Genomic DNA, 24927 nt, shown 5'->3' with positions numbered 1-24927 from the left:
TTAATCTTTAATAGTGGCTGTGTTTAACAACTGGCTAGCAAAATTTATGGAATGTTAACAATTAACTTTTTTTTTTTTGAGACAAGAGTCTTACTTTGTCTCCCTCGGTAGAGTGCTGTGATGTCACAGCTCACAGCACCCTCAAACTCTTGGGCTTAAGCGATTCTCTTGCATCAGCCTCCCAAGTGGCTGGGACTACAGGCCGGGCTACAATGCTGGGCTAACAACTTTCACTTCATAAGCGGGTATGAGCCAGCTCCATAGCACCACAAGACCTCAGTTTTCTTTTTTTTTTGTAGAGACAAGAGTCTCACTTTATGGCCCTGGGTAGAGTGCCGTGGCCTCACACAGCTCACAGCAACCTCCAACTCCTGGGCTTAAGCGATTCTCTTGCCTCAGCCTCCCGAGTAGCTGGGACTAGACCTCAGTTTTCTTATCTGTAAAATAGGGATAAGGGTTACAGCTTTACTTACTTACATGCATGTTGTAAATAACAAATAAGATCAACCTTGTGTGGAGGAGGTGGGGTGGGAGGCAGGGAGATCAGTTAGGAACATTGCAGTAATCCCCTTGGGAGATACTGAGAGACACAATGGATAAGGAGGTAAGATCAGCCAGTAGAATTTAGCAACCTCAGTACCTGAGTATATATTGAGGGGGAAGAGGATGGAGGGTTGAATCCTTCAGCCAGAGGGATTTTTTTTTTAGAGACAGAGTCTCACTTCGTCACCATTGGTAGAGTGCCATGGTGTCATAGCTCACTGTAACCTCCAGCTCTTGGGCTTAGGTGATTCTCTTGCCTCAGCCTCCCAAGTAGCTGGAACTACAGGCGCCTGCCACAGTCCAGCTATTTTTTTGTTGTTGTTGCAGTTTGGCTGGGACCGGGTTTGAACCTGTCACCCTTGCTATATGGGGCCAGCACCCTACTCACTGAGCCACAGGTGCTGCCCAGCCAGAGGGATCTTTACAAAATGAAAACTTGTTCATTGGCCTATGATTATAATCATTCATGGTTTCCCATTGTTCTTAAGCTAAAGAGACAACTCTTTAGAAGTCCTTTAGGGCCCTGTGGGATCTGCCCACACCTCTCTGGCCACATCTCTCACCCAGCTCCAGGTTGTTCTCTGTCCCCTACATTCCCACTAGCCTTATATCAGGCTTCCACACATGTGAGTGTTGCATTTCCTTTTTTCTTGGAATACTATTCCCTGTTTTTTTGCTTAGTAAACTCCTACTCATCCTTCAGCTTCAACTCACTCCTCATCACCTTAGAGAAATCTCCCTGCCTGGGCACTTCCTCCTCACCAAGCTCTCAGACCACTTTTTTTTTTTGTAGGGTCTCACTTTATGGCCCTCTCACAGAGTCTCACTTTATGGCCCTCGGTAGAGTGCCATGGCGTCACACGGCTCACAGCAACCTCCAACTCCTGGGCTTAAGCGATTCTCTTGCCTCAGCTGGGACTACAGGCGCCCACCACAACGTCCGGCTATTTTTTGGTTGCACAGACCAGGCCCTTGATACATAAGCATGTATTAACCCCAGGCCCTGTAAGAGGCTCCTGATTCAAATTCATCTGTAATTCTGCACAACAGAATTAATATCCTTCCTTGTACAAGAAGAAACAAACTGAACGCTGGGAGCGGTGGCTCACGCCTGTAATCCCAACACTTGTGAGGCCGAGGCAGGTGGATCGCCTGAGCTCAGGAGTTCCAGACCAGCCTGAGCTAGAGCAAGGCCCCATCTCCAAAATTAGATGGGCATTGTAGCGGGTGTCTATAGTCCCAGCTAGCCAAAGCGCTCTGTGTAAACTCCGGGGCCTCAGAGCAGACCACAGTACAGGCAAAGTCTGTGGCTCTGCAGCTCCCTCTGCTGTCCAGCTTTTTTCTTGGCCCTGGACCAGTCAGACTGAGGGTCATTGACCAAGAAGCCACAGAAGCTCTTTCTAAGGCAGGGCAAGGAGGGCAGCCTTTCCTCATTTCCTTAATTTAACAGACCTGTAGCCCAAGTCCTGGAAAAAATATTAATGTTAAGTACCAAGCAAAGGAAGTTTATCTTTCTGTTTGTATGACTTCGGTCTGTATATGTTGAGCTGATTTTATATCTAAATATACCAGCTGGGCAAGGTGGCTCATGCCTGTAATCTCAGTGCTTTGACTTTATGAGGCTAAGGTGGAGGGATCAGTTGAGTCCAGGAATTCAAGGTTATATTAAGCTATGATCATGCCACTATACCCCAGCCTGGGCAACAGATAAGTGAAAACATACCTTTTTCACTGAAGGCCATAAAAGTGGTCCCCACAGTGGTAGGACCCTACTTGAAAAGGTTTATGAAGAATAACAACTTATGGCTTGGCGCCTGTGGCTCAAGTGGCTAAGGCGCCAGCCACATACACTGGAGCTAGTGGGTTCCAATCCAGCCTGGGCCCGCCAAACAACAATGACGGCTGCAACCAAAAAATAGTCGGGCGTTGTAGCTGGTGCCTGTAGTCCCAGCTACTTGGGAGGTGGAGGCAGGAGACTCACTCGAGCCCAGGAGGTTGCTGTGAGCTGTGATGCGATAGCCCTCTACCCAGGGCGACAGCTTGAGGCTCTGTCTCAAAAAAAGAACAACGTAAAGAAACCAAAGTGAAGTTCTAAGGTTCATTTAGTCATGCCTCAATGAGCTAGGCTTTGGGATGGCAATGAATGAGACAGTCCTTGACCCTTTGAACTTTGTGGTCAGTCTAGTTTGAGTCCTAATCATGCTACTTCCTGAACATTTTTGAACCACAATGAAACATCTCTGAACCTGTGTTTTTTTTTTTTTTTTGTAGAGACAGAGTCTCACTTTATGGCCCTCGGTAGAGTGCCGTGGCCTCACACAGCTCACAGCAACCTCCAACTCCTGGGCTTAAGCGATTGTCTTGCCTCAGCCTCCCGAGCAGCTGGGACTACAGGAGCCCGCCACAACGCCCAGCTATTTTTTGGTTGCAGTTTGGCTGGGGCTGGGTTTGAACCCGCCACCCTCAGTATATGGGGCCGGCGCCTTACGGACTGAGCCACAGGCGCCGCCCGTGTTTCTTTTTTCTTTTGAGACAGAGTTTCACTTTGTCGCCCTTGGTAGAGTGCGGTGGTGTCAGCTCATAGCAACCTCAAACTCTTGGATTCAAGGGATTCTCTTGCCTCAGCCTCCCAAGTAGCTGGGACTACACGTGCCAGCCACAAAAGCCCAACTACTTTTATTATTTTATTTTATTTATTTATTTATTTATTTATTTTTGAGACAGAATCTTACTTTGTCACCCTTGTTAGAGTGCTGTGGCATCACAACTCACAGCAACCTCAAATGCTTGGGCTTAAGCAATTCTCTTGCCTCAGCCTCCCAAGTAGCTGGGACTACAGGCACCCACCACAACACCCAGCTATTTTTTGGTTGCAGTTGTTGTTGTTGTTTAGCAGACCCGGGCCTGGGCTTGAACCCACCAGCCTTGGTGTATGCGGCTGGCACCCTACTCACTAAGCTACAGGCACTGAACCAGCTTGGCTATTTTTAGAGACGAGGTCTCGCTTTGGCTTAGGCTCATCTCCAACTCCTAAGCTCAGGCAATCCACCCACATCAGCCTCCCAGAGTGCTAGGATTATAGGCATGAGCCACCACTGAACCTGTATTTCATTTGTAAAAAATGAGTTGGTAGTAATCTTCCCCTTGACAATAAAGGAGCTTAATAAATTCTAAAGCACTACACAAATGTTAATTATTATTATGAAAAGCTTCTTGGAAAAACAGTAACATCCAGTGTGTTTTGTTGACCCTCAACTAACAGTACCAGTGATACATACCAAGAAACTGAATGAGTCACTCTCTCACCTTCTCACTCTATATTAGCATTTAGAGTCCAAGAAAAGAACCATTAATGTGCAATACAGGTTTCTGGTCCCCATCTGTGCTGCTAACTGGCTTGGTGGCCTTGAGAATGTCACTTTTTTTTTTTTTTTTGAGACAGAGCCTCAAGCTGTCGCCCTGGGTAGAGAGTGCTGTGGCATCATAGCTCACAGCGACCTCCAACTCCTGGGCTAAAGTGAGTCTCCTGCCTCTGCCTCCCAAGTAGCTTGGACCACAGGTGCCTGCCACAACGCCCGGCTATTTTTTGGTTGCAGCCGTCATTGTTGTTTGGCAGGCCCGGGCTGGATTCGAACTGGCCAGCTCTGGTGTATGTAGCTGGCGCCTTAGCCACTTGAGCCACAGGCCCCCAGCCAAGAATGTCACTTTCTTTCAGAGTTTTAGTTTCCTCATGTGTTAAAGAACAATCTGGGCTGTAGGCCCTTCTAGTTCTGTTGTCTTAAGATTCTCTGGAGGTGGCTCAGTGCCTGTAACTGAGTAGGGCGCCGGCCACATGCACAGAAGGTGGCATTTTTAAGCCCGGCCCAGGCCTACTAAACAATGACAACTCCAACCAAAAAAAATAGCCAGACGTTGTGATGAGTGCCTGTAGTCCCAGCTACTTGGGAGGCTGAGGCATGAGAATCGCTTAAGCCCAAGAGTTTGAGGTTCTTGTGAGCTATGACACCATGGCACTCTACCAAGGCGGCATAGTAAGACTCTGTCTCAAAAAATAAAAAATAAATTAAAAAAAGATTCTCTGGAGGTTTGTCCTCTAGCCACCCTCTGCTCTCCCCCACAGCCTTTGGGTCTCCACACATCTCTTCAAAGGGGAAAAGCCAAGAGACAGCACATGCCTGCAGGACCAGACCACCTGGGTAAGTGAGAAGCACAGCAACCATAAAGGGTGATGGGGGGAGCAGGAGCCTTGTTCTGTGGCTTCCCCCCAAGAATCCACACCCTTCTAGATCCAAGGAGGCTGCTTCAGATAGTGCTGACTCTGGGCTCCCCAGTCACTGTGTCCAACAAAGGAAAGGATGTGAGGGATAAGAAAACAGGGAAGAAGCTGGGCATAGTGGCTCACACCTATAATACCAGCACTTTGGGAGGACAAGGCAAGAGGATCATTTGAGGCCAGTAATTGGAGACCAGCCTGGGTAACATAGTGAGATCCAATCTCTAAAAAAGAAAAAAGAAAGAAAGAAAAATTAGCCAAGCATGGTGGCATGTGCCTTTGATCCCAGTTACTCAGGAAGCAGAGGCAGAAGGACCAGTGAGCCCAAGAGTTTGAGGCTGCAGTGAGCTATGATCATACCACACACCACTGCACTCCAGCCTGGATGGCAGAGTGGAAGCCTACCTAAAGAAAAACAAAAAAAGAACACCTGACAAGAGTAAAAGAGACTAACTACAGTTTTCACAGTTTTTGAGAAGAAATGAAGGAGCAGGAAAAAGGATGACAAAATGAAGGTAGAAGAAGTAGTGGAGGCAAAACTTTATCCATACTCTTCTCCCTACCCACCCTCATCCCCACCACCACCACTGCTGCTGTGCTGTTAACTGTGCAGGAGAAGGAGGCCCTGGGTGGCATGCAGATGCCTGGGTGGCGGCTCCCCCTTTCAGGAACAGTAGCGTGGTCCTAGGGAAGTTCCTGTGCCTCTCTGGGCCTTGATTTACCTTCTGTAACAGGGCGTTCTTACAGTCCTTGAGGTTGAGAGCTCTGGGTTTGACTCTCAAAGTCAGCAGCTGTGTGATCTTGAATGACTGTCTGAGCCTCAGTGTCTGCATCTGTGAAATGGGAATAAGAATATTCACCATATATGAGTGTAAGGAAGACTCAGTGGGATAACACACATGAAAAGCACTTTCTAAGCTGCCACAGTCTGAAAAAGGATTGATTATGGTTATGTTAGGCTTTGGTTCCTACCCTTGCCATCCCCAAATTTAAATTCCAAGTCAGCAATATGGTGTCAGGTGAGTGCAGGCAGCCAGAGCAGAATGCCAGGAGATGGAGCTTGGTCCTTTATCATGCTGTTGCAATTGCTGCCAGGAGGCTGAGTGGAGCAGAGGGGTGGAGAGAGGGGCGCAGGCTTATCTGCGGTTGCTATGGCACCCCATCCTGGATTTGCCCATTTCTCCTAATGGAGCAAAGGGCAGAGGGAGGGAGGAGGGAGAGTACAACTGGTCCCTTCCCCTCCTTTTCCCTCCCATATCTCTCTCTCTCTCTCTCTCTCTCTCTCTCTCTCTCTCTCTCTCTCTCGCTCTCGCTCTGCAGCAGATGTGGGGTGGGGGGTAGAGTGAGCCTGAATCCTGGATAAGGGGAGGAGGAAAGAGTAGGGTGCTAGGATTAAGGGTTTGAGATGGGGGGCCACACTGAAAGAGGAGGGAGCAGGGCCCTCATACCTACATCCAGAAGCCAGCTGATGATGTTAGAGAGAGAGAAAACAGGAGAGCCATTGCCAGTGTGAGAGAGAGAGAGGGAAAGACGAAGAGGGAAAACCAGGATAGGAGGGGTGGAGGCAGGCAGCCCCCAGACCGCAGCCAACCTCTGCCCAGGCTCTCCTGAGCCACCAAATCCTCAGGCAGCCCGGACCCCAGGGTCCTCAAAACTGCCCTGAAGATGGGCACCAGGGCAAGGGTCATACCCCCTTTGGTGAGGGGGCTGCTGGGCTGTTTACTCTGTGGCTGGGCTCTGGGGGGTCCACGGCCTCTTCGCTCTCTGCCCCCACTGTCTTCTAAAGTCAAGGCAGAATCTGTGCTCATCAGGGTGCCCCCAGATGGGGCTGAGGCAGCCCAGGCTTTTCTCTACTCGGGAGATGCCCAGCAGCTGTTGGGGGCTAATTGTAGTGAGCGGTATGAAGTGCACGGGGCAGGAGTCAGACCTGGCCTCCCTCCAGTTCTGCAGGGGGCGGCGGGCACCCTTGCCCAGGCTGCCAATTTTCTCAACATGCTGCTGCAAGCCAACGACATCCGCGAGTCCAGTGTGGAGGAGGATGTGGAGTGGTACCAGGCACTGGTTCGCAGTGTGGCCGAGGGGGACTCACGGGCATACCGGGCCTTGCTGACCTTTAACCCTCCACCTGGGGCCAGCTACCTCCAGCTGGCCCTGCAGGCCACCCGGATAGGGGAGGAGATCATCCTTCAGGACTTGTCTGGGAACAGAGTGCAGGAGGAGAGCCTAGCTGGGGACCTGGACATCCCTGCCCTGCAGAAGCGGGTGCTGACCAATGACCTACGGAGTCTTGGCAGCCCCAAGTGGCCACGAGCAGATGGATATGTGGGGGACATGCAGCAGGTGAGGCTGTCTCCTCCCTTCCTTGAGTGCCAGGAGGGCCGGCTCCGTCCTGGCTGGCTGATCACACTCTCAGCCACCTTCTATGGACTCAAGCCAGACCTCAGCCCAGAGGTCAGGTAAGTAGATTTATGCAGGATTTGATGCATTTGTGGGTATGTAGGGATGGGGAGCACAAGTCCCCCCAGTTGTGCATGGGACATTTGGCACAAATATCTGTATGTCTGGAGGAGTAAAGATGTGTGCATTTGCATTCAGCTGTGCCTATTTGCAGTTGTCTCTGGGGATTTCTAACTATTAGTTAATGCATACAGATGTGAATGTACATACTGTATATGAATCAATCCATTTACACATATTTATCTGGGTGTCCATTTGTATTAATGTGCTTGAGCGTGTGAAGGAGTGTCTGAGCACGTGCATGTAACAGGTATACACATATAAGCATACCTATATGTAGGTCTACGTGTGTATACAGATGTCTGTACGGAAAGGCACAGGTGTTGTCTGAGGAATGAATGCAGGAGGCTGGAGAGGGCTTGCATGAATGACAGTGACAGTCTGTGTACCAGGCTTCTCACAGGAGCCAGGTGGGCACTCCAGGCGTAAAATCTGCTGCTCTCTAGCAATTAAGAAGTGTATAGCTCGGTGCCTGTAGCTCAGTGGCTAGGGCGCCAGTCACATACACCAGCCCCGGCCAACTACAACCAAAAAATATCCGGGAATTGTGGCAGGTGCCTGTAGTCCCAGCTACTTGGGAGCCTGAGGCAAGAGAATCGCTTAAGCCCAAGCGTTTGAGGTTGCTGTGAGCTATGATGCCATGGCACTCTACCAAGGGTGACATAGTGAGACTCTGTCTCAAAAAAAAAAAAAAAGAAAAAGAAAGAAAGCAAGCAAAAAAAGAGAAGTGTAAAAGGAGGCTTCCCAGGAAAGGAAAATTCTTGAGGGGAATGGAACCAATGCCATTTCTGCCCAGGAGTTGGCTGGGTCCCCAGGGTCTTTCCCAATGGCTGTATCAAGCAGGCCCCACTGTTCTGCCTGTCCTGGCCCAGGAGCTTGTTATACTCCTCAAATAACTGACCTCCTCCCTCAACCACAGTAAAGAGGAGCTGAGACCCCTAAAGGGAAGAGGGCAGCAAAGGAGCATAGTACTTCACGGATTCAACAATCAACATTGCTTTTCTAGCTCTGTATCCCCACTCATTGCTCCTGCCAGCAGGCAGCCTGGCTCCTTGCCAGTTCTCTCCCCACTCAGTCCAGAGCAGGTTTTGGGGAGCTGTTGGGTCAGGCAGCGCCAGCTCAGGCTCCTCCATTTCATATCTCCTGTACTGTGATCAATTTAGACCTGGCGGAGGCAGAGTGAAGGGGTGGTTAATAGCTAAGCTGGGCTGTGTGCGTGTGGCGTGTGATACATACGTGGAGTGGGGAAGTGTGAAAATCCCCTTCAGACAGATTATCGGAGCCTCAGGCTCCTACATGTCTGGACATGTGCCCTCTCTCTACCCATTGACAGAAACAGGAAATGATGGGATGTTGAAAACCTGAGGGGTGTAGGGGAACAACCCAGTGGGAGGGGGATCCTTGTCCACGGAGACATTGAGAGTTCATAGCACTGGAGACACGGAAGGCATGTGAGTACACTGCAGCCCCTGTGCTGAAGTTTGCAAGAATTAGTGTCCCACGGTCTAGTGCAGGTAGGGGTAGAAAAGTGTGATCTCTTTCTTCACCCATCATAAGGGTCACAGAACTCCGGTTAACAACAGAAAAGCATAACAATTTATTTAATCAAAGTTTTACGTGACACAGGAGTCTTCAGAAATGAAGACCCAAAGATCCAAGGAAAACTGTCCATTTTTATGCTTAGATTTGATGAAGAATGGATAATCATGTAGAAATGAGATAGGACAAAAAAGGGTATGAGCAGATGGTAATAGACTATTGCTCATGAAGTAATAGGCTGAGAACCCCAGCCTGTCACTATTTTTCTTGGTGTGGCATTCCTTCCTCAAAGGGATAGGGCGGGACCCCTCAGGAGTGAGGTTTTATGATGACCTACTATCAGACCAGGTGGATCAGAGAGAATTTCTTTAAGGGCAGCTCCTACACAGAAAGGCAAGGGACAGTTCCAGTAATATTTCTAGGTTTTATAGCTTGCTTTAGGGCAGAGAGATCCTAGTTTCTATGATCTGCCTTGGGAAAGAGGAATTCTGGTTTCCATGACTTGCTTCAGGGGAAAAAGAAGGGTGGGAAACAGGAGGGCAGGAGAAGGCCAGAGAGAACAGGCTTCTGAGGCCCTTTAGTTCAGAGTACTTAGCTGCAAAGTGCCATAATTTTGAGTACTATTTTCCAAGCCCCGATATACCCAAAGACCATGTCCACCTTGACATTCATCACTGTGTCCCTAACTACCAATTCACTGTCCTAGGGGCAAGGTGCAGATGGACGTAGATCTCCAGAGTGTGGACATCAATCAGTGTGCAAGCGGCCCAGGCTGGTATTCTAACACACACCTGTGTGATCTCAACAGCACCCAGGTAGGGAAGAGGTGGATGGGGGGCCTCCTTTCCCATTTCCCATCACTACCACCACCCAGTTCCCAGTAGCAATGCCAAAGGTACTCCAGCATCTCAGGGATTCAAGGGAGTTCTTAGTGATTGACAGAGACACCAGGCTTTTTAAAAGTGGGGCCATGTGGCCGGGTGTGGTGGCTTATGCCTGTAATCCTAGCACTCTGGGGGGCTGAGGCAGGTGGATTGCTTGAGCTCACTGGTTTGAGACCAGCCTGAGCAAGTGTGAGACCTCACCTCTAAAAAATAGCCGGGCTTTTGTGGTGGGCACCTGTAGTCCTAGCTATTCAGGAGGCTGAGACAAGAGGATCGTTTGAGCCCAAGAGTTTGAGGTTGCTGTGAGCTGTGTTGCGACAGCACTCTCCCGAGGGTGACAAAGACTGTCTCAAAAAACAAACAACAACAACAAAAAAGTGAGGCCATTTACAACCTCCTGAGCTCCGTACTCCTGTCCAAGAAGGCCATTTATTCCTTTAAAATCTCAGTGTCTGTCTGCTCTCCTTTCTGGTACTCAAGTTCTCCTGGATCCTTCTGGGCCTCTTCCTGAGCCTCCATTAATCTTCTCCTTTCCTCTCCCTGGACCACATTCTCCATGTCAACATAGCTCTAGGTTCTTCTTGGTCCCCAAAGGATGCTCCATTGGTGTTTGTTGAAATAAATGGAATTGCTAGTCTAGGTGTAGGAGGAATCTAACCAAAGGAGCTTGAAGAGGTCTGGGAATCGTGAAGGTGAGGGAACACAGGCCAGACACAGGCAGAATCAAGGCCATGGGTGTAGGGGAATTAGAATGATAGACAGCACTGGCTGGTAGTTCTGCAACCCCAATACTAGGAAATGGGCAGGCCCAGTGACCTCATCTACTCCATTGTTAGACTGACTGCTTGCTTGTTCATGAGCTGAACTGAAGCCAAGGTGAGCCCTGAGGCCTGCTGGCACTGGCAGACGTACTGCTGTGTGTGCACAGGTGGCCTACTACTCTTCAGGACACATGTGTTTGAGGGTTAGAGAAGGGCTCGTACCCTTCACATGTTCAGGTCACATACCCAGCCCCATTCACTTCTCTGGATACACATTTACCTATTGTGCCAACTATGGCAGGATTAGAGTACATTCCAGTGGTCTAGGCAAGAGGGGAAGCTGGGCCACAATTTTATAAACACCATACTCTAAGCCTCCCAGGTGCAGTCAGGCTGGATATAGAATCTCCCAAGGTTAACCCCTTCCTTTGCCCCACTGATGTCTGTTCCCAGCCACTTCCCACAGTAGATCTGATCTCGTCTATGTGCTCATTTTCCCTGCCTGGCCGTGAGGTCTGCTCTGTCCCCTGCCAGGCAAACATCAATGGGCAGAGGTGGAATAAAGGGCTGGCCTTGGCATCCCACCAGCCTGGCATTAGCTTGGCATTAGGGCTGGGGAAAGCAGTTCCGTGCCAAAACCAGATGGCCCCGGATAGAGGAAGCTGCTCCTCTGTGGGGGCCTTTTCAACCCACCTGTGTCAAAGAGGGAGGCTAATGGAGATCCTTTGAGGCAGGCTATAGGCACACAAGGTGTGGTTGGGTATAGAACTCTCCCCGCTTCCAACTCCCTGCCACCTCCCTGCCACTCCTGTACTTTGCCCTAGCAATAGCTGAGCACTGGGAAGTGGGACATAGGAAGCTCCCACCCTGCCAGTCTAAACAAAAGGGTGCTGTATTCCCATACTTTTTTCTTGGGATCTCTTTGCAAAGAGAGGCAACAACAGGGGCTAGGGGCAAGGTTTGGGCTTCTGGAGGGATTCTCTAGTGTAGACTCAGGTGCCATATGAATAGGTCTTCTCTCAAGTGGGAAAGCTCTTTCAGAGAAAGGCCCATATGAATACATACTGTGTTTGTTGTCCCCACAGTGTGTCCCACTAGAGAGTCAGGGCTTTGTTCTTGGCCAATATCTCTGCCGCTGCCGACCTGGATTCTACGGGGCGAGCTACCCTGGGGGTATGTAAGTGTGGTGGGGACCAGGCATGTGTTTTATGTGCTAGGCTGGGTGGGAGGGTACCTCTGGGGAAGAAAGGCAGGTTGGGCTGAGACTCTGGAAGGAAACTTGTGGAGAAAGGGCAGATTGAGAGAAGCAGGAGAAATAAACAGGGCCCAGTTTGGGAGTGTCTGTGCCTTCTGAGAATCAACCCATACCATGCAGAAGTGATGCAAGTGGACCTCCCCATGAGCTCTAGCCTGACATCACTTCTTCTGTTACCTTGCTCTCCTTGAGGAGTACCTAGTCCTTCTTATCCCTGGGGCCATAGACCATAGGAGGGCAGGAAGAGTGCTACGGTGACCATTAGGAGAGAAGGATCTCTGGACGCCCTAACCATGCCCAGCTCCCTGCATCCGGCTTATTCTTTATAGGGTTAAAGGAGAGTGCCACCCAGACTACCGGGCAATTTGGGTCCCTACAAGGCAGCTCTGGGAGGCTGCTGCAGTGCCAGCCATGTCCCGAGGGTTGCACCAGCTGCATGGACGCCACACCGTGCCTGGTGGAGGAGGCCCTGGCACTGCGAGCGGCAGTGCTGGCCTGCCAGGCCTGCTGCATGCTGGCCGTCTTCCTGAGCATGCTGGTCTTCTACCGCTGCCACCGGAGCAAGGTAGGGAAGGCCCCCACATCTCTCTCCTGCATACTACCTGTCCTACCTGTCTCAGCTGGAGACCTGAAACTACCTAAAGCTAGAACTTGGGAGAAATAGGTTCCGGTCTGGACTATAACTATGTGACATCAGCCAAGTGGCACCTTAGACCTGTTCCTCATTTGTAAAATGAAGGCATTGGACTTGATTCAACAAATGCTAGTTGAGACTTGAAGCAAAAACTGCATAGGTGTTAGGGGAAGTGATCTGGAGTCTCAAAAAGCTCCCGGTTTAATGGAGGAAGCAAACATGTAGATAAAATGACAGCACAGAGAGACGGGGTGGGGATGGAGATGTCTGTCAATTGCTGTGATTGCTCAGAAAAGGACTCAGTCATCCTGCCAGAGATGGCATCAGAAAAACTTTCTGGAGAACATGACATTTGAGGCAGGCTTGAAGGTTAACTGGATGTTATTGGGTTTCCCATTCTAGACAACGCAGGGATCTCACCCAAAGCCCGGAGGAATACATGAGATCATAAGATCCCTTTTAGCTCCATCAACTTCTGATTTGAGCCCAGGTCTGCAGCAGAGCCCTGGATGGGACTGGAAAGAGCACAGGGCCAGAGCAGAGTGGGGGTGCTACGAGAAACCTTGGCCTCAGCTGAAGCTGGTCAGGGAGCGGGGCTATGGCTGTGACAGAGAAGGGAGAGCTATCATTACAGGGCCACTGAGTTACCCCTCAAACAGGCCCGAGAGCCTCCGGCACCAGTGTCCAGATTCCATCCTCCCACTGCCTCACATGCCTCTCTCCTGGGTTCACAGAGGATCTGGGCATCTGGAATTGTCCTGCTGGAAACCATCCTTTTTGGATCCCTGCTCCTCTACTTTCCTGTGAGTCTGTGGCCAGAGGCTGCCCTATCCCTCAGGGTCCCCCCAGCTCCAACCTAGTACCCTCCAAACCCCAGAACCTCTCCTCTTCTTTGCCTCTTTGGAGGGATTCAGAGACCTCAGATTCCCCCTACTTGTACCTATAAATGGCAGGCTGGTCTAGTAAGCTCTGGAGCCAAATAGCCCCAGGCTTAAAAGAGCTCTATGACCCGTGATGTGATTTGGACGGGTTATCACACCTGACACCTGCTCCTCTACAGGGTGATACCTCTGCTGCAGGGCTGCTGGGAGGATTAGCAACATGCTTAGCTAGGTCTAGCACTTACAGAAGCACAGCAGAAAGCAGAGATTTTTTGCCCCCTTCCCACCAGGTCTTCATCCTGTACTTCAAGCCCAGTGTATTCCGCTGCATTGCTCTTCGCTGGGTCCGGCTGCTGGGTTTTGCCATCGTCTACGGGACCATTACACTCAAGCTTTATAGGTAGGGCCTGGGGCAGACCTTGCTGTCACACAGCTCATGCCAGGCCTCCCTGGCTCATTTATGGAATGTAGTTTTCCAAAGCCAGACACCTATGCCCCCAAGAATTTTCCATTATAGCCTTCCTCTCTAGGGAACTTTTGGGGGGTAAGAAGAGGCAGTGGACCATGAAAATGATGGGAATTGCTGGGCATGGTGGCTCACTCCTGTAATTCTAGCGCTATGGGAGGCCAAGGTGGGTGGATTGCCTGAGCTTACAGGGTTCAAGACCAGCCTGAGCCAGAGCAAGACTTTAGTGTCTAAAAATAGCCAGGCACTGTGGAGGGCACCTGTAGTTTCAGCTACTTGGGAGGCTGAGGCAAAAGAATCACTTGAACTCAAGAGTTTAAGGTTGCTGTGAGCTGTGACACCAAGGCACTCTACCGAGGGTGACAAAGTGAGACTCTATATCAAAAAAAAAAAGAAAGAAAAGGATGGGAGGGCAGGGAAGGGAAGGGAAGCAATGGACAGAGGATAGGGCTCTGGTTTTCTCTCTGTGGTCCTTCCCTGTCCCCCCATCCTCCATTCCTACTCAGAGTGCTGCAGCTATTTCTATCTCGGATGGCCCAGCGGGGTCCCCATCTGAGCAGCGGGCAGCTGCTGCAGCGCCTGGGACTGCTCCTGCTGCTTGTGCTGGGCTTCCTGGCCATATGGACAGTGGGCATCCTGGAGCAAGGCATCCAGCATACACCTCTAGTGATCCAAGGCCACACTCCCACTGGCCGCCACTTCTACCTCTGTCACCATGACCGCTGGGACTACATCATGGTTGGGGGTGAGCTGCTTCCACCAAACCCAGCCTCACTCTGGTCCCTGGCTCTGTACCTCCAGAGTCTTCCTGTCCTTTTATCCAGAGCCCTGGCCCAGCCCTACAGAGAAATGGCTGGCACAGCTGCTGAGGTAGTGCTGGCTCTTTCCCTCCCCATCTCCCCACCCCTACAGCTGAGATGCTGCTCCTGTGCTGGGGCAGCTTCCTCTGCTATGCCACCCGGGCTGTGCTCTCAGCCTTCCATGAACCACGCTACATGGGCATCGCCCTGCACAATGAGCTGCTGCTCTCTGCTGCCTTCCACACAGCCAGGTGAGGATGGGACCACCTGCCCATGACTCCTCCCACTCTAACACCACTCCTAACCTCTCTTGGGAGAGGGTGCCCCATCCTTGTGACTCTGCTACGCCTCAGCAAGGTGAGGGAAGCCTCCACCTGTAGCTTTCGTCTCCCCACAGATAGCCTACCCAGGTGACAACACACAAGAAAAGGAAGTGTACTCCACTCCTCACTCCTCTCCTGCTCCCAAACCACCTCCAGTACTCCCCCATGTCCTTCCCACACATGCTCAATTCCCCCTGCTTTCTCCCCCTCACTCCTTAGCCACAAAAGCAGTCAGCCTGCTGTGTGTGCATCCATAAGGCCCTGCCCTGTGGTAGAGGCAGAGTGAACGCACAGGATGGTCCTTGAAGAGTTTGGGGGCACAATTCTGTATGGTAGAGAGAAGGCAAGCTGGAGTAGCCTGGGAGGGCTTCTCATGGGGGGCACTGACATGAGCATCGAGGTAGGACCTCCATCCTGGAGAGGGCAGGAAGGAAGAGCATTCTCCTCACCCCATGGAGATTAGAGCTGGGGCTGTGAGAAGAGCTAGAGAGGTGAGGTGGAAGCGGCCACTCTCACTTGCACTGACAGTCCCCTCTCGTCCCAACCAGGTTTGTGCTGGTCCCCTCCCTGCACCCGGACTGGACCCTTCTCCTCTTCTTCTTCCACACCCATGGCACAGTCACTGTCACACTCGCTCTGATCTTCATCCCTAAGGTGAGGTCTCCCCTCACCTGCATGTGAGGCAGACCCAGCCCTCTCCAGTCCAGGGTGAAGATGACAGAGGTGCGGGGGATAAGTGAGCTAAATGACAGGGGCCCAAGCAAGGAGTTGATCTGGGTGGAGGGTGGGGAGAGGAAGCTACTATCTCTCAGCTTCCAGTTCTTGGGAAATAAGAAAAGCTGGGCTGTTGGGCGAGGTGGCTCACACCTGTAATCCTAGCACTCTGGGAGGCCGAGGTGGGTGGATTGCCCTGAGCTCACAGGTTCGAGACCAACCTGAGGAAGAGCAAGACCCCATCTCTAAAAATAGTCAGGCATTGTGGTGGGCGCCTGGAGGCTGAAACAAGAGAATCCATGGAGCCCATGGAGGGTTTGAGGTTGCTGTGATATGACACCATAGCACTCTACCCAGAGCAACGAAGTGATACTCTGTCTTAAAAAAAAAAAAAGAAAGAAAGAAAGAAAAGAAAAGAAATGAAAAGCTGGGGCTGGAGGGGTCCTCAACACAGCTGGACAGGTTGGTGGACTCTGAAAACCTACTCTGAAGCAGTTAGAGAGAAAGAGGTGAGGGAGCTGAAGGACATGGCTAGGAATTGTTGGGGCAGGAGACTGGGATCACCCTGGTCTCTGAGCCAGAGAAAATCAGAGAGAAAGAATGAGTAAAACTCTATGAACCCCTGAATTCCAAGTCAGAGGAGGGGGTGAAAATTCACCAAGTAAAGAGACTCCCCAGGGCAGGTGAGAGTAGGAGTGGACAGGGGCCAGGTGAGTCTTTTTCCCACTCATACACACCCTGCCAGTTCTGGAAGCTGGGGGCTCCACCCCGGGAGGAGATAGTGGACGAGGCGTATGAGGAAGAACTGGACCTGCAGCGCTCAGGCTCCTACCTCGACAGCAGTATTGCCTCAGCCTGGAGCGAGCGCAGCCTGGACCCAGGAGACATTCGGGTAGGTGCTGCCCCCACATCCCTCTCCTGATGCTAGCTTTCAGGAACTGGGCAGAAGGAACACTGCTGCTCTACCCCCTGGGCTGTGCACGCTGAAGGTCCCCTCCCCTGCCCCAGCTTTCCTTCTCTCTAAGACCTGCTCCCCATTTCTCCACCACTGCCCTGATTCCTGTGACTCTATTCAAAAGAGGCCACACATCACCCAAGTAGAAAGACAGGTGCCTGCCATAATGCCCAGCTATTTTTAGAGATGAGGTCTTGCTCTGGCTCCAGCTGGTCCTGAACCCATAAGCTCAGGAAATTCACCCACCTCAGCCTACCAAGTGCTATGATTATAGGTGTGCGCCACCACACCCAGCCTCTTTCACCCAGGCTAGAGTGCAGGGGCATCATTATAGCTTAGCTGAGCTCGAATGATCCTCCTGCCTCAGCCTCTCCAGCAGCTGGGTCTACAAGCATGTGCCACCACACCCAGATAATATTTCTGTTTTTCATAATATTTCTGTTTCTGTCTCAAACTCCTGAGCTCAAGTGATCCTCCTGCCTTGGCCTCCCAGAGTGCTAGGATTACAGGTGGGAGCCACCATGCCAGGCTCCATCAATTTCATATAATCTTTCTAAGGAAGCTACCCCTGGTCAGCCAGGTCCCCTCACTTTCCAGAAGATTCAGAGGCTCAGAGGGCTCAGGAAAACAGCCTCATGTAACACAATGGGTCAGCAGTCACCCCCAGAATTAGTAACCTCCCCCCAAGACCTCAGCACCCTAGAGAAGCGAGTGTACTCTGACTCCTCAGAGCTGAATGGATCTATCTCAGGCCTAGGTTGGCACTGGTCTTGTAGGAATGAAGAAGTAAATCCTGAGAGTTTTAAAAGCAGGGAAGGGAGACAGCTTGACGGAAGAGATCCCAAAAGAATGGTCAAAATAGGGCGGCGCCTGTGGCTCAGTGAGTAGGGCGCCGGTCCCATATGCCGGAGGTGGTGGGTTCAAACCCAGCCCCGGCCAAAAACCACAAAAAAAAAAAAACAAAAGAATGGTCAAAATAAGGGCCAAGGGGGAGAACAGAGTAGGGAAAGCTCACTACAGCTCTGCCTATGTCCCTGCTCTCCCTGCAGGATGAACTAAAGAAGCTCTATGCCCAGCTTGAGGTCCACAAGACCAAGGAAATGGCTGCAAACAACCCTCACTTGCCCAAGAAGCGAGGCAGCTCCCGCCAGGGGCTGGGCCGCTCCTTTATGAGGTACCTGGCTGAGTTCCCCGAGGCCCTGGCCCGGCAGCACTCCCGGGACTCAGGCTCCCCAAGTCGCAGCAGTTTGCCTGGCTCCTCCCGAAGACGGCTCCTCAGCTCCAGCCTACAGGAGCCGGAGGGGCCACCAGCTCTGCGCCAGTCCCACAGCACCTATGACCAGCACAGGGAGCAGGACCTGCCTCTCGTCGACTCCCTGCTAAGGAGGAAGCTGGCCAAGAAGGTCTCACGGGCAGAGAGTCGGGACTCAGTGGAGGTGCCTCCGGCCCTGGGCTTCAGGTCGGCCAGCGCCCACAACCTGACTGTGGGGGAGAGGCTCCCCAGAGCCCGGCCGGCCTCCCTGCAGAAGTCACTTAGCGTGGCTGGCTCCAGGGAAAAGGCCCTGCTGGTGGCCAGCCAGGCCTACTTGGAGGAGACCTACCGGCAGGCAAAGGAACGAGAGGAGCGAAAGAAGGCCGAGGCGGCCATGGTGAGCCCAGTGCGGAGGCCATCAGCCAGAAGGATGCCACAGGCTCGAGGGGCCCCCCTGTCAGCCCCTCCTTCCCCTGCCAAGAGCAGCAGCATAGACAGCTCTCACAACTCAGGGAAGCTTCACGAGGATGCTGGGAGAAGGCTGCCCCATCCACCCATCAGGCACCAGGTCTCCACACCCATCTTGGCCCTTTCTGGGGTCTGCCTAGGAGAGCCTAGGATGCTGTCTCCCACCTCCACCTTGGCTCCAGCTCTGATGCCAGCTCTAGCCCCAAACCCAACCCCTGCCCTGGTACCAGTCCCAGTAGCCCCCCCAACCCCCAGTTTACTCACCTTTATCTGCCCCTGGGAGAATGCAGAACTGCCAGTCAAGAAAGAAAATGTAGCCCAGGAAGGCTCCTCAGGACCAGAGCGTGGCAGCCACTCTCCCGCCCCACCTGGAGCCAGGTTCTGGAGAGCCCTCTCTGTTGCAGTAGAAAAAAAGGGGCCTGGGGAGAATGAGGTGGACACAGAGGACAGGAATCTCCAGGGAGAAGCTGATGATGTAGATGAGGACAGGCCCAAGATCTCCAAATCCCACAGCCTCAAGACCCCTGTGCAGCAGGGTTCTATGCACAGCCTGGGACTGGCCATCAAAGCTCTGACCCGCTCTCGGAGCACGTACAAAGAGAAGGAGGGTGGGGAGGAGAGTCCTGAGGGGGAGAAGGACAGAGCTGCAGCAGAGAGTGTGGAGACAGCCTTTAGGTCTCCCAGGCTAGGTCGGCCCAAGTTGGTGAGTAAGCAGGCTGCCCTTGCCCCCTGCGATGATGAGGAGTCCCTCCAGAATCAACAGAATGCTCACACCAGCAGAATGCTCCGGGTCTGTCAACAGGAGGGCAGCAGGGAACAAGAAGATAGAGGCAAGAGGGCATCCCAAGGTCTAGGGGAGTGGAAAGTTGAGAAAGCAGGTAAAACAGGGCCTGCCACACTGAAGCAAATTTTTAGGGATAAAAATGCTGAGCAAACCAAAGAAGCCACCATGGGGTGGCGGCAACCCCCCAAAGCTGGCCCCTGGTCCCTGGGCAGTACTGACCACAGGATGGTAGATATATGCCCCTGGGAAGTCACTGAGTCAGAAACATGTCACCCTGACAGCAGCAACAAGGCTGAAATCTGCCCCTGGGAGGTGAGTGAAGGAGCCCCTGAGAGGAGGGCATTAAGACAAACTCTAGATGACTTCCAAGAAGAGAGGGAGAAAGCCCTAGAAAAATCAGAGCCCAAAGATGTTGTTGTGATTGCCCAGAAAAAGCCAGAGAGGCTGGTCAGGGGGCCGGAAGCAGTGTGTCCCTGGGAGAGCACTGAGCCTGGAGGTCTGTCCCCTCAGTCATCCCCTCAGGACTCTGACAGAATCAAGGGCAGATCTGAGGCAGCCAGCAGTGAGGAGGCTAGGAAGGTGGAGAAGTCTGACATGGCCATGGCAGAGGTATGTCCCTGGGAGGCAAGTGAAGGAGAGGATGGGAAGCCAGCCCAGGAGGTGGTGAAGGAGCTCCCTCAGGAAAAACAGAAAACCTCTAAGAAACCAATCCTTTGGAAGGAACAAAAACTGGGTGGAGACCTGGAGTCTCTTTGTCCATGGGAGAGTACAGATTTTCGGGGCCCCTCAGCAGTCTCAATTCAGGCCCCAGGAAGCCCACAGTGCTCAGGGAGTTTGGGCGGCAGCACAGCTGAGGTATGTCCACAAGAGGCAGGAGAAGCGCCTACTACCCAGAAAGCAGAGATCTGCCCCTGGGAGCTGGATGATGAGGTAATGGGGAAGGAAATATTAAGTCAGGGGACAGGCAGGGAATCTCTTCAAGAAAAGGAAAAATTCTCTGGAAAAGGAAGCTTAGAGGAGATGAGAGAACAAACCATGAAGGCAGGGCAGAATTTAAGTCAATGGCAGGAGACAGTGTGTCCCTGGGAGAGCACAGCCCCTGAGCACTCCAGCCTATGTCTAGACAATTCCTCATCCAAAGCTGGCAGTCAACTCCTAAGCAATGGAGAAAACAGAGCAACACAGGTAGGTCCATGGAAAGATCTCAAGCCAGAGGTACAGGACAAAACAAAAATGTGTCCTTGGGAGGTGAATGAAACAACAAAGATGGACTGGACATCAGGACAGGAACCAAAAGGAGGTGAATCTCAAAAGGACAAGGAGAAAATGCCTGGAAAATCAGGAACTGATGTCACAGCTTGGGAAAAGCCTGAGGGGCAAATCCAAAAGCAGGAAGCAGTCTGTCCCTGGGAAAGTATAGACCCTGGCAGCTTCCCACCACAACCAGGTCTTCAAAACATAGAGAGACACCCTGCCACTTCTTTCCAGATGTCAGGCAGCGTGGGGAGCAAAGCTGCTGAGATCTGTCCATGGGATGTGGAGGAACCCCCAATTGCTGAGAAGGCAAAGATCTGTCCCTGGGAGGTGGATACCAGAGCTGGGGAGGAAAGGGATCTGGGGGTTGAGGCCATTAGGAAGTCTCCAAACCATAAACAAAAGACTCCTGCAGCTTCTGGACCTAAGGAGACAGCTGTTACCACTCCAAAGAAGTCAGGGAGGCCAGCCCCAGAGCGGGACGTGGCCTGTCCCCAGGAGAGCTTGCGTCCAGGGGACTCCCCTCAGGTTTCAGACACTCTGGATGCAGACAGTGTAAGAGCTGGGTACCAGGAAAAGGACCAGGTAGGGAACAGGCCAGCTGAAGTGTGTCCCTGGGAATTACAAGAATCTCCTACCAGTGAAAAAGCCAAGATCTGTCCCTGGGAGGTGAATGAAGGAGCTCCTGAGAAGGGACTAGAACAAGACATGGAGAGTGGATCAGCAGGGCAGAGGGACAAAACTCCAGGAAAGGTGAGACTGCCCTCCATGGGAGAAGACATGTCAAAATGGGTGGTGAAACTGAGTCCAGAACAAGAAGCTATTTGTCCTTGGGAGAACAAGGACTTGAGGGAATCCTCTGCTCAGGCCCCCAAGGCCTTAGACTCATCCAGCAGCGTGAGTAGCAAACTGGCAGAGGTGCATTCCTTGGAAGCAAGAGAGAAGGGGGACCTGAGACAAGTCCCAAAGACAGACTCCCTCCCAGAACACATGACTCAAGAAAAAATTCCAGCTTCAAAAGCTGGATTCAGTACTGAAAATGGAGAAAAAACAAGGAACAAGCTACAATCCATCTGTCCATGGGAGAGCATGGCCTCAGCAGGTTCTTTCACCCACCCTGACCAGCCTACGACCAACTCCCAGAGACTGGTCAGTGTTGGAAGCACAGTTGCTGAGGTGTGCCCGTGGGATGCTCCTGACCCAGAAGTCTATAGCCCTAACAACAGTGCCAAGGACGAGATCTGTCCCTGGGAAGTGACTGAAAGAATCCCTGTAAAAGAGGTATCAAGACAGGACAGAAAAGAGGACTCTCAAGAAGAGAAGGACAGAGCCCCAGAAAAAACAGAGCCCATGGGTGTACCAGTTCAGAAAAAGCCAGAAATGGCAGACTCAGAGAAGCATGAGGCTGTGTGTCCCTGGGAGAGTGAAGATAGTGGGGGTCTATCTTCTGACAGAAGTAAAGGCAGTTCTGAGGCGGCAGGCAGCATGGAAGCCAGGGTAGCAGAAGTGTGTCCATGGGAAGTGGAAGAGGCTCCCTCTGCCAAGAAAGCAGAGATCTGCCCTTGGGAGGGGAATAAAGGAAGAGCAGAGGAGCAGTCGCTGGAACAGGAGATGGGCAGAAATGCACAAAGACAAGGAGAGTTGTTCCCTCAGAAGGCGGGGGATGGAGGGACTAAAGAACACTTTTCAAAAGTACCAGCAAAATGCAGCAGTGAGCAGGATACAGTCTGCCCTTGGGAAGGCTCAGACTTGGGGGGGTCCATCCCCCAGGAAGCAAGCAGTATGGGGAGCAGGATAGCAGAGCTTTGTCGATGGGAAGTCACTGATCCAGAAGGAAATAAAATAAAGGGCACTATGGCAGACATCTTTCCTGGGGAGGAACCTGGAGCCCCATCTGGGGAACCTGGGCTCCTGGCTTTAACAGCAACTCGGACGGAAATTTTCCCCACATCCCCTGAGAAACCACTATGCCTTTCAGTCCATGGACCTCTGGATCATCACTTCCTTCCAGAAAGCAAAAGCCCCCACCCTAATGCAAGCAAGCCAGCCAGTACTTTCACTCTAGAAGGTGTCAAAGAACTACAAGGACCCTCAGGGCTTGAGCCATTGTCCAGCTTAGCCCCAGAGCCAAGTCTCCAAGAAGCTGAGACTCAGAAATCTTCCTCCTTAACTGAAGACCAAGGACAAGTGGCTTTTGAAGCTCAAAATGAAGAACTCATCCCTCCAACTATCTATCCTTGGGACTGGGAGTAAACAGATCTGTCAGGTGAGGTTAAACACAGCTTTCAGGAACCAAGGTCCCTTCCAAGTCCAAGTGTTCCCAAAAAGCTAAATCAAAGACAATTTGGCCACTTCTCCTTCTTGAGAAGGCCAGAATTCAACTTGTTCTAAAAACAAATTGCGTAAGAAGGGTGCAGCTCAGACCCCAATGGGAAAGGCCTACCCTCTCTTTACTTTTACCTTTCTTCCTACTCAAGGAAACAAAAGCTAGACCCCTGCTTCTAAAGACTCCTCCTGTCCATCTAAAGCACTCACCACAAGCCACCTGAGTCTGGACACTCACTTGCAAAGCCAATGTGAGGGATGAAAGGAAGTCAGCCAAGATGGTCCTGCATTGTCTCTCAGGGAGACCCAACACTTCCCTGAAGTCTACAGAGGTCCATTTTTTGAAAAGAAACTAAACTTCATTTGCAACATAGGGACTGCGGACCATAGAATGCTATAAAAGTCACCATAAGAAGCTAAAGAAGCTATTTAACTCAAACTGAAAAATAAATTGGAGAAAAACTAAATGACTCAAAATAGGTGCCTGAAATGCCTTAAGGACCTTGTCATTTTTTTTTTTTTATAAAGTTGTATCTTCTTTTTTGTTGTTGTTGTTGCAGTTTGGCCAGGGCTGGGTTTGAACTAGCCACCCTCAGCATATGGGGCCGGTGCCCTACTCACTGAGCCACAGGCGCCACCCAAGGACCTTGTCATTTTCACTTCGAATCTCCCATTTCTACTTTATTGCTTCTTATACCTGCCCTACCTGACTGCTGAAGTAGAAACAATCAGGCGCTCTGACATCCATGTCAACATCTGCAATCCAAAGCAACATCAGAGACACAGAAGGAAAAGCAATTTCTTCAGTTCCTCCCTACACTGGTCAAGGGCACTCCCCCTTCCAGACATCTTCAGTATGCTTCTTGCTAATCTTTTAGGGGATCACCCCCTCTTTCTGCCCTAGCTCTTGCCAGCCTCTAGCACTCATCTTCGTGGCTTATTCTCCTCCCCGTAACCTTTCACACTATGGTCAACAGGACCCCTCTCTTCTGCCAAAACAACTAGAACCAAGGAGAATCTCTGGTTTGATGTGAGAACCACTCCTTGCTTAGTAATAAGAAGCCACCTCAGTTTCCTTCCAGAGAAGCCCAAGAAAGGCGGTCCTGTACACTGTCAGCATTGTAACTACTTATGTCCTCAGAAAGGGCAGTGCTACAGGGCAGGTTAGAAGCCTGAGGGCCAGCAAAAAGCATACTAAATACAAAGCCTTCTTTCTTAGGTAGCTTTTTCTTCGCTTACTTCTCTTCTCTCAACAATTCAGGCTACCCTTGCTTACGCAGTACCAGATAACAGAATGCTGGGATTAGATGATATTACCAGAGGGAAATGAGAAAAGAAAAACACACAAAGAAGTCCCAGGATTGGCAGAGATGAGGTGGGGTGGAAACAGGCATGGCAGAGGTGGATGGGGGCATGAAAGATGGCAGTAAACTCCAATCTAAAATACAAAGATTGATGTCATTCATGAAGAGAAAAAAGACCAAAAAAAAAAAAGGGGGACCAAATACCCAATGGGGAAAAAACAAGCTGTAACGTCTAGTCTGCATATAAATACTCTGAGCTTAGAACGTCATAATGTATTGTGCAAGAAAAAAAAAGAAAGAAAAAGAAAAAAAGAATAACCTAGGCAGTTAAAGGACTTCCCAGAGAAAGTTACAAAGTACTCCATTTCTAAAAGAGAATGGAGGAATGGAGTAAGCTACTCTTGTTCTGCTCCCACACCCAGGCTCTCCCACCTACCCAGGTTCCTGTCACTTGCCCTGGGCTTTTAAAGCAGTAATTGAAGTGTGTCCTTTCTCTGGGCTCTAGTTAACCCCACGGCTTCTGAGCCAATGTGGATTTTGCTATGCATCCCCAAACAATCCCACTGGGTCTGGTCTAACTGGGAATAGCAAACTTGCCCCCAAACCTACTCTTGTGAAATGAAGCATGGGGAAAAAAATAAAGAATGCTTTTTCTTGACCAGTACAGTTGGCTCTACCTTATTCAAACTGGTGATTTTGTCAACATTTTTAAACAGCAACAATAGATAAGGAAAGAACAATGCCTATTCCAAAGCCCAAGGTAATAACACTGCAGCCTCTAGGACTTCGGGTCTTCTGGGTGGTCTGGCAAAGCCTCTGCCAACACCCAGGTCTGTGACTGACACTGCAGATGATCTTCTGCCTGGTCCTTCTAGCCAACCCTTCACATCTGGGGCCATTTGCTTAGCTGGATTTGATTCCAAGGGGAAATAAAAATTGCACTTATCCTCTAGCTCCCTGGTGGCAGCTTTATCTAGGATTATCTAGAGAAGGCC

At 51.1% G+C, this 24927-nt stretch overlaps 1 protein-coding gene across 1 annotated transcript; it reads left to right on the top strand.

Annotated features, from left to right (window-relative positions):
* The first annotated feature begins 6241 nt into the window (after positions 1-6241).
* GPR179 (G protein-coupled receptor 179) lies at positions 6242-24565 on the top strand. Its single transcript, XM_053568486.1, has 11 exons — positions 6242-7272; positions 9579-9687; positions 11603-11690; positions 12102-12337; positions 13141-13209; positions 13578-13687; positions 14260-14498; positions 14666-14804; positions 15425-15530; positions 16336-16482; positions 17595-24565. The coding sequence occupies exons 1-11, from the start codon at positions 6482-6484 to the stop codon at positions 22554-22556; spliced, it is 6996 nt and encodes a 2331-aa protein (XP_053424461.1). The 5' UTR covers positions 6242-6481; the 3' UTR covers positions 22557-24565.
* The last annotated feature ends 362 nt before the right edge of the window (positions 24566-24927 follow it).

This window comes from Nycticebus coucang, chromosome 18 (assembly GCF_027406575.1).
Source record: "Nycticebus coucang isolate mNycCou1 chromosome 18, mNycCou1.pri, whole genome shotgun sequence".
Classification (NCBI taxonomy): domain Eukaryota; kingdom Metazoa; phylum Chordata; class Mammalia; order Primates; family Lorisidae; genus Nycticebus; species Nycticebus coucang.
This window is presented reverse-complemented; position numbering and strand designations above follow the sequence as displayed.

What these genes read in the sequence shown, in the direction of transcription:
- GPR179 (XM_053568486.1), top strand. Translation starts at nt 6,482, where the DNA reads ATGGGCACCAGGGCAAGGGTCATACCCCCTTTGGTGAGGGGGCTGCTG. An exon ending in GACCTCAGCCCAGAGGTCAG is followed by an intron (nt 7,273 to 9,578) that starts GTAAGTAGATTT and finishes TCACTGTCCTAG; the next exon opens with GGGCAAGGTGCAGATGGACG. An exon ending in CGGGGCGAGCTACCCTGGGG is followed by an intron (nt 11,691 to 12,101) that starts GTATGTAAGTGT and finishes TATTCTTTATAG; the next exon opens with GGTTAAAGGAGAGTGCCACC.